General features: G+C 68.0%; 1 protein-coding gene across 3 annotated transcripts; it reads right to left on the minus strand.

Moving 5' to 3' along the window:
- Positions 1 to 990: 990 nt before the first annotated feature.
- On the minus strand, positions 991 to 7061 carry PRR35 (proline rich 35). 3 transcript variants are annotated; one of them, XM_032145411.2, is made up of 3 exons: positions 5901 to 6293; positions 2148 to 3268; positions 991 to 1858 (listed from the first exon to the last, which is right to left on the minus strand). In XM_032145411.2, exons 2-3 carry the CDS (start codon positions 3227 to 3229, stop codon positions 1225 to 1227), a joined length of 1716 nt encoding a protein of 571 aa, XP_032001302.1. In that variant the 5' UTR covers positions 3230 to 3268; positions 5901 to 6293; the 3' UTR covers positions 991 to 1224. The 3 variants fall into 3 exon arrangements, with proteins under 3 accessions (XP_032001302.1, XP_058290176.1, XP_032001301.1); XM_058434193.1 differs by lacking the exon at positions 5901 to 6293 and adding an exon at positions 6966 to 7061 and having other exon boundaries at positions 1017 to 1858; XM_032145410.2 differs by lacking the exon at positions 5901 to 6293 and adding an exon at positions 6334 to 6958 and having other exon boundaries at positions 1017 to 1858.
- Positions 7062 to 11691: the final 4630 nt, after the last annotated feature.

Here is an 11691-nt window from a genome sequence, read left to right on the forward strand (position 1 = left end):
GTGCAGTGGACATATGAGGTGCAGTGGACATATGGGGTACAGTGGACATAGGTGCAGTGGGCATATGGGGTGCAGTAGACATATGGGGTGCAGTGGACATACAGGGGGCAGGGGCTGAGGACAGGGAGTCTCCCTCAGATGCGGGACTTGGGAACAGCTCCTGGATGCCCAGAGCCCCCTGCAGCCCCTCCTGGAAGCCTCTGGGTAGAGGGGCCCAGCTGGGACCTGTCCCCACAGCACTCCGCGCCTGGCCAGGCAGCACCCCAGCTCCAGCTGCCCGGAGGCAGGGTCGGGGCTGATGCTATCTCCCTGGTAGTTAATGGGGCCGCTGCCAGCCTGCTTGGACTGGCCCCAGCCCGGCTAGACGCAGGCAGGAACTGCTTTTCCTCCTGGGGGAGGGCAATGTGGGCTCCAGAGCCCATTCCAGGGTGGGCGTGGAGGGCGTGGCCAGCTCTCCCAGGAGAGAAGTGGTTTGCTGTGGGGTCCTGGGCGCCCCTCCCTGCCTGCCCATCCCCTGCCCGTGGGAGGGCCAAGCCAGGCCTTGCTGGGAGGGAGGCAGTGAGCTGTGAAGGCTGATACCTATCACGGCTGCAGGGGCTGGCAGGGGCCAGCAGAGCCCACGCTGGGTGAGCAGCCTCCAGCCACAGAGCCCCGGGGCCACCGTTTAACCGCAAGAGAGCTGATATGAGTGCTGCCTTGCTGGATTTGGAGGCTAGAGGATGCTCAGGGGTCCGTGCCCACCCATGACACACCAAGACACAGGCCGGATCACTCCAAGCAGCCCAGACCACACACCTCTCCTCGCTCAGCTCCCGTCGCCCATGTCCCGCCTCACCCCCAGACCCCAGCCCCACAGGAGAGGGCCGAGTCTGAAGACAGAGGCCCGGCAGGACTGCTGACCACCCAGGACTCCCAGGCCAGGACACTTCCTTAGGGGGGTGTCCAGGTGGCTGCACTAGGGCCCCAAAGGAAGGAGGCGCAGACGGTGTGTGTGAACACAGTTCCTGTTTTAATGTCCACAATTGTGATCAATAAATAACTGTGACCTCCTGTGGCCCCAGGGACAAGCGTTGGCCACGGCCCGTGGGGGTCTATCCACATGCATGCGGAGGCGGGGCAGGTCCCAGGCCTTGGCCACGGGGCTGGGGCAGGTGAGGGGCAGGGGCTGCAGGAGAAGGGCCGGCACGCTGCAGGCAGAGACAGTCAGACCTCAGGAGGTGCAGGTCAGACCTCGGCGCCCTGGGGGCTCTGCAGGCCACAGACAGCCTCAGGGGTCTGGGAACAACCCGTCGCAACACAGGTGCCCCAGCCACTGCCAGGAATGACAGAGTCATCTGGGGCTGGGAGGGGGAGCCCTGGGGGTGGGACGCTGGAGTCGGCCTCACACTTGGTGGTGTGGCCGGAGAAGGGTTGGGGCGCTGCAGGGCCCAGCATGCTGGGTGGCTCGGGGGTACCCCCGGTCAACATGGGACCCAGCTCGGGCTGCCCCCACGCCTCTCCAAGAGCCTGGGGCCCCTTGGCGGGTGCGCGTTTCACAGAGAGGTCGAGGGGTGCGTCTGGCGGCCTCACGGCCCGCTCCAGTGCCTGGTGAATGGTGAGCAGCTCCAGGCGGATCTTGCCCAGCTGCTCCCGCAGGGGTCTCGGGGCCAGGCCCCCCGCAGGCCCCAGCTGTCCCAGGCGCTGCTCCACCCTGGCGTAGTCACCGAGGGCCCGGGTCAGGTCCTCACCCACGTGCTCCGGGCTTCCCGGCACTGGGCCCCGTGGCTGCAGGGGGAGGGGGCCCTCAGGGCCGGGGGTCTCAGGGCCGCCTGGCTTCCTGTCCTCAGGCCACAGCATTGCAGAGGAGCCGGTGGGCAGGCTGTGGGGTGGAAGCCGGTCAGGAGGCTGCACTGCCCCCACAGCGCCCCCGGCCCCTGCCCCACTCCCCTCATGGCCTCTGCCCTGTGGCCCCAGCCTAGAGCCTGGGCTCTCCTGGAGACCCTGAGGACCCCCGCGCTGGCTCTCGGGTCTCAGTTCCCCTCTGTGGCCTGGAGCCCACTTTCCCAGTGACTGAGCTCAGGATGGACCCCCAGCCACCATGCCAGCCGCCATGCCCAGCCACCCAGCCCCTCCATCCACCCCAGGAACCGGGAGCCCAAAACGCCCACCTGCTCCGGGAACAGAACCTCGTCAGGCTGGGGGATGCCTTTGGGAGCTCCAGCCTGCTTCCCAGGGACAGCCTCCTCCTGGGGTCACTCTGGGCTGCCCGCTCCAGCTCCCCCTCCTGCCCTGGGTCCCTAGGGGTGACTCGGGGCCAGGGCCCCAGCCCTGGAACCGGCACCTTCAGCAGGCCAGGAGCCAGAGTCCCAGAGGGGCTCCTGGGGGAGACAGGGGCCTTGGCAAGGGCAGCTTTGCCTGCTGGCAGCCCCAGAGTGTGCTCCAGAAGCAGTGGGTAGTACAGGCGGGGGGCCAGGGTGGGGCGCTGAGGGGGCTGCACGGCTGGGAAGGCCGCGGCCGGGGGCAGCAGGGGGCTGGCCGAGGCCAGGAAGGGCACGTGGGCTGCAGCGGCCAGTGAGGGCCCCAAGTAGGAGAAGAGGCCCGGGCTGAGAGGGTAGTTGACGCCCAGCAGAGACAGGTGGAGGCTGTGGGCCTCAGGGAACTCCCCTGGGGCAGGCGGGGGATAGCAGGGGACGCTGCCCTCAGGGCCTGCTGAGGCCAGGTCCCCCGCACCCACGCCCCTTGGGCCCCCTCCCATCTCCGGCTTCCACGACTCAGGCAGGAGCCCACTGGGGCCGGGACCCTTCCGGGTGGCCCTAGCCACAGGAGGTGGTGGCCCTGGGGACCCCTCGGCCCTGGGCTTGGGGCCTCCGCCACGGTGCAGGGAGCGGACATCGGCAACCACGAGGTCAGGCGCGGGGGCAGCACCTGCGGGCCGTGCTCCCTGCGGTTGCCTGCTGGGGTCGGACTCCCCAGGGCGGTCTGGGGTGGGTGCGCGGGGCCTGGGTGTGGCGGAGCCACGGCGGCACGCCCAGTCTGGGGAGTCTAGCAGCAGGGACAGGGAGTCCTTGCAGAGGCTGTACTTCATGTGGTTGTAGAGGTGCGACTTCTCCAGGCAGGTGAAGGGGCACTGGAAGCATTTGTAGTTGTAGGGTTTGCCCCAGGGCCTCGGGATGTAGTGTGGCTTCTTGGGCTTCCGAGACCGCGCCCTCGCCCCTGTGCCCACGCGGCATGAGCCCGCCTCCCGCGACATGGCAGCCTGCTATGGGGCAGGACCGGGCACCATGGCCACCTGTAGATGGGGCCACAGTCAGTGCCAAGCCTGCCTCTGACTAACTCCCCACCCCTCTCCATCCAGGGCTCCCCAAGCTCCAGGGACAGGGGACAGGAGCCTGGGTGCCCCCCTCCCCACCGCCTCTGCCCTGCAACGCGCCCCTCCCCAGCCCCATCCTTCGGCTCCTCCCCATGCACACTTCCAGGGTGGCAGCAAAGTTCAGGGCACCAAAAAAAAAAAAAAAAAGTCCAGGACAGCAAGCTGTATTTGACGCGGATCAGCAGCGCGTCATTTCTGAGTGTTAAGTGTAGCCTAGGCAATATTGGAAAGGCACACTAAAAAGGTGCTCATTGTTTATTGGAAATTCGATTTTAACTAGGGGTCCTTTATTTTATCAGTTGACCCTACACAAATCCCCACCCCTGAGGCCAGGCCGGCTTGCTGGCCAATTTCTAGGATAATTCAGCCCACACCCATCTCCCCACAGCATGTGAGTGGCTAAAAGAATCAGCGTGACCAGGGCTCACTTCGGGTAGACGTCAGCCTCCTGGTCTCATTCCCTCCAGCAACCCTGGCCCCTGCCGATCTGCCTGCCCCTGTTCAAAGCCTAGGAAAGGGCACTGAGACGACACACCAACAGAAGGGTCTGTGTGGGATGATGCTGCGTGTGTGCGTGCCTGTGTGTGTCTGTGTGTGTGCATGTGTGCGTGTGCGTGCATGTGTGCGTGTGCGTGCATGTGTGCGTGTGCGTGCATGTGCGTGTGTGCACACGTGTGTGTGTGTGCGTGCCTGTGTGTGCATGTGTGTGCCTGTGTGCGTGTGTGTTCGTGTGCACGTGTGTGCATTGTGTGCGCATGTGTGCATGTGTGTGTGCATGCATGTGTGCATGTGTGTGTGCGTCTGTGTGCGTGTGTGTCTGCACGCAGCACCGAGCCTGCTCCAGCAGGGCGTCAGGTGGGCACTGGGGGTCTCTGAGGGGGTCAGTCTCATGTGGGGCCAGGCCAGGCTGTGGGGAGTGGACGTCCCAGCATGGCCCCACGGCTCAGCCACCTGCTCAGCCCAGCTCCATCTGGGTGGCTTCGGGCAGGTCAGCGGCCGAGCCTGCAGCGGCCACACTCAGCCAAGACCCGCTCCTCCCCACACCCCACACGGTGCTGGTATGCACGCCACACTCCATCTGGGCTGCCACCTGGGCTGTCCACCGCCCCAGCACGCGCCTGTGTGGGGTGCACAGCACGCCTGCATACACGGGCTTCAGGCGTGTGTACACAGCCCACAGGCTCACACAGAGCCCTCACCCAGCGCCCGGAGAAGCCACCTCTGTGCCACCTAAGCTCAGAACGGAGTCTGCCACCAAGTGCGGGGCCCTGGCTGCACACACCTCACACCCCATCGTGGTGGACACGGCTGCTTGTCCGTGATAACACACTCATCACCCATCCAGGTGTCGGGGGCTTTCCAAACCACTCCAACACAGCACTCAGGTGTTCACACAGGCCCTACACACCGACTCCCCAGGACACACGCAGACCTGGCTGGGGGTTGCACCCGTGGTCATGCATGGCCAGTGGGTTGAGCAGGGTAGGGCTGGGGCACTGCTGTCTGCTGCCCCCAAAACACTGTGTTGGTACCGTTGGGGGGACGACCAACAGGGCTGGAGAGGTCCACTTGTCCAAAGGCTTGGGGCCCTGCAGGGGGGTCACGGGCTGCGGGGGCAGGCAGAGGCTGACCGGCTGGCATGTGGCTGAGACAGGGTGGCGGCTGGGAGGCAGGGGCTGGGCCAGGAAAGGGCCTGGGGCTCCCTGAGGGGCTGCAGACCCGGCCTAGACTGGGTGGTGGGTGCAGAGGCGGCCCCTTCTCCCTGCCCGCCGCCCCCCACCCATGTGGATGACAAATGGGTGTGGGCGCTCCGGCGACAGAGGCGGCTGTGCCGGGCCATCGATCACCCAGCCCTGGGAGCCACACAGCTGTGCCGACTGATGCCACAACCCATCCCGCCTCCCAGCAGGGACTGGGGGCTCCTGGGTCAGGGGCTTGTCCAAGGGGCTGTCTCGGCAGCTGCTGACCCCATGGGGACCCGGAGGATACCTGGCACCCACCTGGCGTGTGTACACAGAGCAAAAGACCGCCCCGGACAGCAGCCACACGCACACACAAAGGCATACGCACTCACAGGCGCGTCCCAGCCGGACCCGGCAATCGCTCCCCGGGCAGCCAGCAGCCCTGTGCCAGGCCCCGACACACGGCCCCACTCACCTTTGGGGGAGAACCGGTGGCACGGGGGGCACAGCCCCCTCTTCCAGGGCAGGAGGGGGCACCCAGCAGCCGGGGACCCTGACCGGCCACCCACAGATCCTGCTGCCCCCCCCGCCCCCCGGGAACGCAGGGCGCCCCACACAGGCGGGTGCGGAGAGCGCGAGGTCAGGCTCCTGCCCCAGACCCCAGACCCGGCGCCTGCCCTCCCCGCCTGGCCCCCGAGGGCGGCCCTCCCTCCCCTCGCGCTGCTCCTGGACGCCGAGAAGAGGGTGTGGGGGGACCCGGCAGCCCCTCGCGCCCCCCACACTCCTGGCCAACCGCTGCCCCCTCGCCCCGCGTCCAGCCGGCCCCGCGACGCCCAACTTGCCGCCCCCGCGGCTCCCGCCGCTCCTACCTGCGCCCGGCCGGGAGCGGAGCCGCCAAGCCTGCGAGGCCGCGCGTGGGGCGCAAACTTCCCGCCCCTCCCCGCCCCGCGCCGGCCGCGACTCGGACCCCGCGGACTCGCTGGGGCTCTGGGGGTGGGATGCGGCTCCCGTGGGGGAAACTGAGGCCCGGCGCCGGGAGCCGGATCCCCCGGGTCCGCGGTCCCTCGAGTCCCTCGGTCCCGCGACTCCCGCAGCCTCCGCCGCCGCCCGCGTCCCCCCGACGCCGCTCGCACCTCCCGAAGTTGGCGGCAGAGGCGGGCGCGCGTGCGCCTGGGCTCCGGGCTCCGGGGGGCGCTGCGACCTCCGACCGCGCTCGCGGCGGGAGGGAAGGAGCAGCCCCCGGCCCGAACCCCGCGCCCCCGCCTCCCGCGCTCCCCCCGCCGCCCCCTGGCTCGCACTCACCGGCTTCGTGCGCCGGGACCGGCTCAGCTCTCGGGGCGCCCGGTGGAGCGGCCGGGAACCCGGGAGGCAGCGCCCGGAGAGCGGACTGCGGCGCAGGTGTGCAGCCGAGTCAGGGGCGCCCGGCGCCTCCCGCCCCCGTTGCCCGCAGGCTGCCGCGGGGGTGCGCAGAGGCCGCCAGGTCTCCCGGGTCCCCGCCGCGGCGTGATGGGTGTCAGCGGCGTGGGGCGCGGGAGAGGGGCCGTCAGCGCTTATCCATCAGGGCTCTGGCCCCTGACAGCCGCCGGCGCACCCAAGCCGGGGCCCCGGGGGGCTGAGCCCCAGGACAGGGGTGCCGCGGGCTGAGCCAGCGGAGCCGGGCTCCCTTCCTTGCCCTCCCTGGGCGAGCCCTGCCCTCCGTTCTCTTTTCCTCCAAACAGGAGGCTGCCCGGACCGGCCCCTCGCACCCCGCCCTGCCGGCTGATGGCCTTCACCTGGGGCTGGTCTCCAGGCACCCTCCCCCTTCCTGGATGCGGACCCCTCCAGCCCTCACTCCCGGCTCCCGTGGGAGGTGCCTCAGCGCTGCCCCACCAGGCCACGCACTTCCCTGCTGTTTGAAAGACCCCCTCCCCACCGGAGTCCCCTCCTGAGAGGACCTGGGGCGGTGGAGGTGAGAAGCGGGGCCAGGGCTGCTCCCGGCCCCTCCCCGGCTGCACCAAGTTCCAAGCAGCTCCCTGAGCTGCCAGAACGTAGAGGCCTGGAGCCCCACTGCTCAGCTGGGTCCTAGGGGAGGTTCGCCTGACCGGCCTGCTCCCTCCCAGACGCGGACACAGGCATGGCTAGGGCAGAGCCCCTGACTTCGCTGAGGGGAGACGTCCTAAACCCGACACATGTGGTGGGCGGGGGTCTCCAGCCAGAGGGGAGCGTGCTACTCCCGACTGACTGAGGCGGCACAGGGAGCCCAACCCACATGGCTCCCCAGGACCTGGGGCTCTCTGCAGGCTCAGCCACGGGCTCCGGGGCTGTCCCCAGCTCAGGTGAGGATCGGGGTGCCTTGGGGAAGAAGGGAGGGCCCCACGGGGCTTCTGGGTGTCACCCCTCGAATGGGGCAGAGAAGAGAGCTCAGCAGCATCTCTGTGGCCCCCGCCCGGCTGCTGGCGGAGCCCCTGGCGGAGCACACCCAGGGTCCGTGAGGAGCAGCCCCTGGTTCTACGGTGGGCGTGGGGCTCCGTCTCCCTCCTGCCTCCATGCCACCTTCCCTGACGCAGCCGCCCACGCCCGTCTGAGGGAAGTCCTTGGGGTGGGGCAGGCGACTGGGAGGGGTGCTGTGGACGGCAGAGCATGCCAGCCTTCTCTCTGCCCACCTGGCCTGGCCCAGCTGACCAGCTGACCGTGCAGGCAGCTCCAGGCCGGGAGACAGCTTGGGCTGCCGTCACGCCAGCAGCCCCGTGGAGAGCGGGGGCCAGGAAGCCGGCTGCTTCTGTACATAGCCTCTACTCTGGACGTGTTCAGCTGAGCACTGCCCTGGGAGGCTAGGGTCCAAGGTCACCCTGACACCCGTAGTCCCTCCCTGGCCAGCCCGAGACTGACCACTCTGAAGGTCTGAAAGAGGTCACAGCTGACAGCACAGGAGACCAACTGGCTGGAGGCTCTGACCATCGTCCAGGGGAAGGAAAGTAGGGAGCGGCCAGGCCTGGTCTTGGGGCACCTGGATCTCAGCATGCAGGAAATAAAGCCCAGTGAAGCTCAGGGGACCAAGGAGCCCCAGAGGGGCAGCAAGGCCGTGTCTAGCGCTGAGCAGGCTGAAGGAGCACCTGCACCCCTCACCACCGACGGGCCTTTGCAGAAGTTTGCACGAGAAGAGAAGAGGGGCAGCCCTGAGAGGAGCCCAGGGCACGACTTGGACGTGTTTCTGGTCTCCTGGAAGGACTCTGGCAGGGAGGATGAGGGGGCCCTGCACTTGCTGGTGGGAGTCCTGAGATTCAGCCGTGCAAGAGGTGGGGGTGAGGGGCATGTGAGGCCAGTACATTGGGTGCCCAGATGACTGTTCCCATCACGAACAGCCAGGCGAGGATGGGTCTTCAGTGCCAGCACCCCCCAACCACAGGTCCCCCTGGGCACATCGGCTTGCTCACTGTGGCCATGATCCACCTGCCGGGGCCCAGCCCTGGCACACTGGGCTGACTTTGGGTTTGGAAAGGTGGCCTTTGCTTCCTGAGGCAGTGACTGGGACTCTGTTTTGGCACCTGTGGCCCCCCCCCACCAACTTCCTGGCCCACGGCCCCCATCTGCAGAATGTACAGTGGGCTGCTCAGTCTCCGGGCACTTCTGCTCTGATGCTAGTGGGTGTCCTGATGTCTCCTTAGCCAGACCCAGTGCAGGGTGGGATGGGGACCCCCATGGCCCCTCCTTCTGCCTCCAGCCAGAAGCTCATTTTGGCCATTAACCTCTTCTGCCCGGTCTGCCCACGGCTGCCTGCCTGTCACCTCCATTAACCCTGGGACTGTGTGCCGGGGGCTCGCGGGCAGGACGGAGAGCTGGGCTCAGGGAAGGCAGCGGAGGCAGCGCTCTGCATGGCCAGTGCCCAGGGGCAGGCCTGTCTCATCCCCTCAGCATCGACACACAGCCAGCGTCGGGACAGGTGCAGGGACCGGGGCGCCTGCACCCGCGCAGTGAGGGCAGTGGCAGGGCTGGACCCAGGCTGGAGGCCCCACACAGGTCCTGAGACCGGGGCAATCTATCCAGCGGCAGCAGGTTGGAGCCCCCACGTGGGGTCGGTACCTTGCAAGGTGTCCGGCCACAGCTGATGTCTGTCCTTTCAGTAACGGACGCCCAGGGCCTGGGGCCACCCTGAGCACTTCAAGAACCCCAGGTCTACAGAGCACAGGCCTCCTGGGGGCTTCCTCCTTGCAGCCCGCTCAAGGACCCCTGGTTGAGAGGAGCAGCCTGGCCTAGGCTGAAGGGGTCATGGACACACGAGGGCCCTCGGCACCAGCCTGAGGCTGCTGGCCTTGACGGCCGGGCACACAGTGGGGGTGCCGGGGGAGAATGGAGGGGGCTGGGCAACAGAGTGGGCCAGAGCACCCAGGACAACGGCCCAAGGGTGTGGGGGGCACACGAAGAGCCTGCGGAGCTCTGGGGTCCCTGGGTACGTCCACCTGAGGGAAAAGGGGCCCTGTGAGGAGGCGCCTGAATGGGGGCTCCAGAAGTCTTCCGGCTTGAACGCTCTTCATGCAGCTGTACCGGGGACAGTCTTCCCAAGCAGCCCTGACCGTCCCAGAGTCCACACCAGAGTCCCTCCCCACTCGCCGCCCGGCTCTGGAAGACCCCAGCTGGGCCCTTCCCCACACGCTGCACTCTCTCATGGACGTGCCAGGTCACTGGCCACCCTGGGCCGGGTGCCGGGCTGACCCTCTGTGTGTCCTGAGCCTCTGGGATGGATGAGGGTACGGGACGCTCCTTGGAGGGCCGAGCTGCTGTGGTGGGAGTGAGCCCCGTCCCAGGAGGCTGGGATGTAGACTGACAGCGGGGGCGGCCGGCCAGGCGGGTGGGACGGGAGGCTCAGGCTGCTCGAGCCCTCACCGGCTCCCGAGCCTGGCACTGGCCAGCAGCGCCCGGGGCCGACAGCAGCCATATGTTGGGAAGAGGAGCTGTGTGCGTCTCTCTGCGGCCCCCGGGGCCGGCCTTCCTGGGCCTGTCACAGATGATTTTCCTTGCCTGAGTGGCAGGCGGGCTGGCGGGCGGGGTGGCGGGGCCTCCAACTGGCAGGTGGGGTGGTGGGGCCCCATGTCCAGCCCCCCCGTAGCCCTCAGCACCAGGGCCGGCCACTCTGGGGGTAGATCCAGGTCCTGGGCCTTGGCCTCCCACCCCCCAAACCTCACTGAGCACCCTCGGCCTGCCATGGCCACCCCTGCCCAGGGCTACGTCGGGGTCCTGGGGGAGTCCTGGCCGTCCAGTGGGGAGCGGGTACTCCTGCTAGGACATGGGCAGGCAGCCAGGGGTCCACACTGGGCAGCCGTGCGCCCCGGGCAGGCGGGAGAGAGTCAGCCTGGAGCCCAGAGCTGTGGAAGGAGGCGAGGAGGCCACGGCTAATTTGTACACTAAGTGCTTCTGACAGGGATGCCTCCTAAGTGAGAACTCGCCACTGCCCACCCCGGGAAGGCCACCGTGGCCAGCAGCGCCAACAAGAGGGGCCAGGAGAGGGCACCGTGGGGGCACAGGGCCGGCACAGACCAGATACACCAGAGAGATGGTGCTGTTGGTGGGGGTGAGGCCCAGGAGGCGATGCGGGGGAGGGGAGAGGCCTGCACAAAGAAGGGAGGGGAGGGCTGGGCAGGGGCCAGTCAGTGACAGTGAGGAGGAGTCAGCCCCGACAGCTGCCCCCAGGGTCTGCCCCACACCAGGGCTGTGTGTTCTGCCCAGCCAGTCCTCCCTGCTGCTTGCAGGACGCTCGAATCTTTTCCCCTTACCTGCTGCCAGCCGCCTCCTCCAGGTCCCCACAGCAGCCCCCCAAGTGGCCCCGGCCCAACACCTGGCAGGGTCTTGGCTGTAGGAGCCTGAGTCCTCTGCAGACGCCCCCCCCTTTCCCTCACCACCTCCCTGTTGGAGCTGCTCGCGGGGTGCTTCAAGTGGTGAGGAGGCTGCTGGCTGGGCCAGTGGGGACTCCGGGCAGCTGAGGGGGTGGGCACGGACCCCTTGCCTGCTGTGGGGGACTCCTGCCCACGAGGGTCCTTCTTGTGGGCCTCTGTCCTGGGCCACCCCAGGGCTGGGGCAGCAGAAGCCAGAGAGGTGGGTGGCGGTGGGGCCGGGGACAGAGGAGCAGGGTCTCGGGAGGAGCGGGGGCCCCAGATATCCCAGGACTAGACAGAGCCAACTCCGTGCCAGACAAGAGTGGGTGCGAGCCGGCCCCCACCCACAGGAGGAGTGTGCTGTGGCCGCACAGTCGCGGAGCGGCAGGGCAGGCGTCCGCGGGCACCGAGGTGAGATGTGTTCTGGCAGCTCCCTGCCGCCTGAGGCCCGCCCGGAGCGAACACTGCTGGTGGCTTTAATTGCTTTCACATTCAATACGCTGCCCGTGACAGCCTCTTACTCTGCGCCGGCCGCACCCCAGCCCCCAACTCCATCCAGGGAGACAGCAGAGCCTCTGACCCGGTGCTTTGCTCAGTGGCACCTGTGTGGGGGCAGAGGCCACCCTGGGACGAGGCTGGGAGGGGACAGGAAACTTTTCTCCCTACGCGCCCCCTCACTCCATCTGCTCCTGCCGGGTGACTGATGGGTTCAGACAGAGCCCCCAGTGCGGATGCCTTGCTGGAAGAAGCTGCATGCACTGCTGTCCCGTCTGCCCAGTCCTTCCTGGCCCTGGGGCTGCGGCCACAGGGTCTG

Source organism: Hylobates moloch, unplaced genomic scaffold (assembly GCF_009828535.3).
Source record: "Hylobates moloch isolate HMO894 unplaced genomic scaffold, HMol_V3 SCAFFOLD_23, whole genome shotgun sequence".
Classification (NCBI taxonomy): domain Eukaryota; kingdom Metazoa; phylum Chordata; class Mammalia; order Primates; family Hylobatidae; genus Hylobates; species Hylobates moloch.

What these genes read in the sequence shown, in the direction of transcription:
- PRR35 (XM_032145411.2), bottom strand. Translation starts at nt 3,229, where the DNA reads ATGTCGCGGGAGGCGGGCTCATGCCGCGTGGGCACAGGGGCGAGGGCG. An exon ending in AGGTTCTGTTCCCGGAGCAG is followed by an intron (nt 1,859 to 2,147) that starts GTGGGCGTTTTG and finishes TCCACCCCACAG; the next exon opens with CCTGCCCACCGGCTCCTCTG.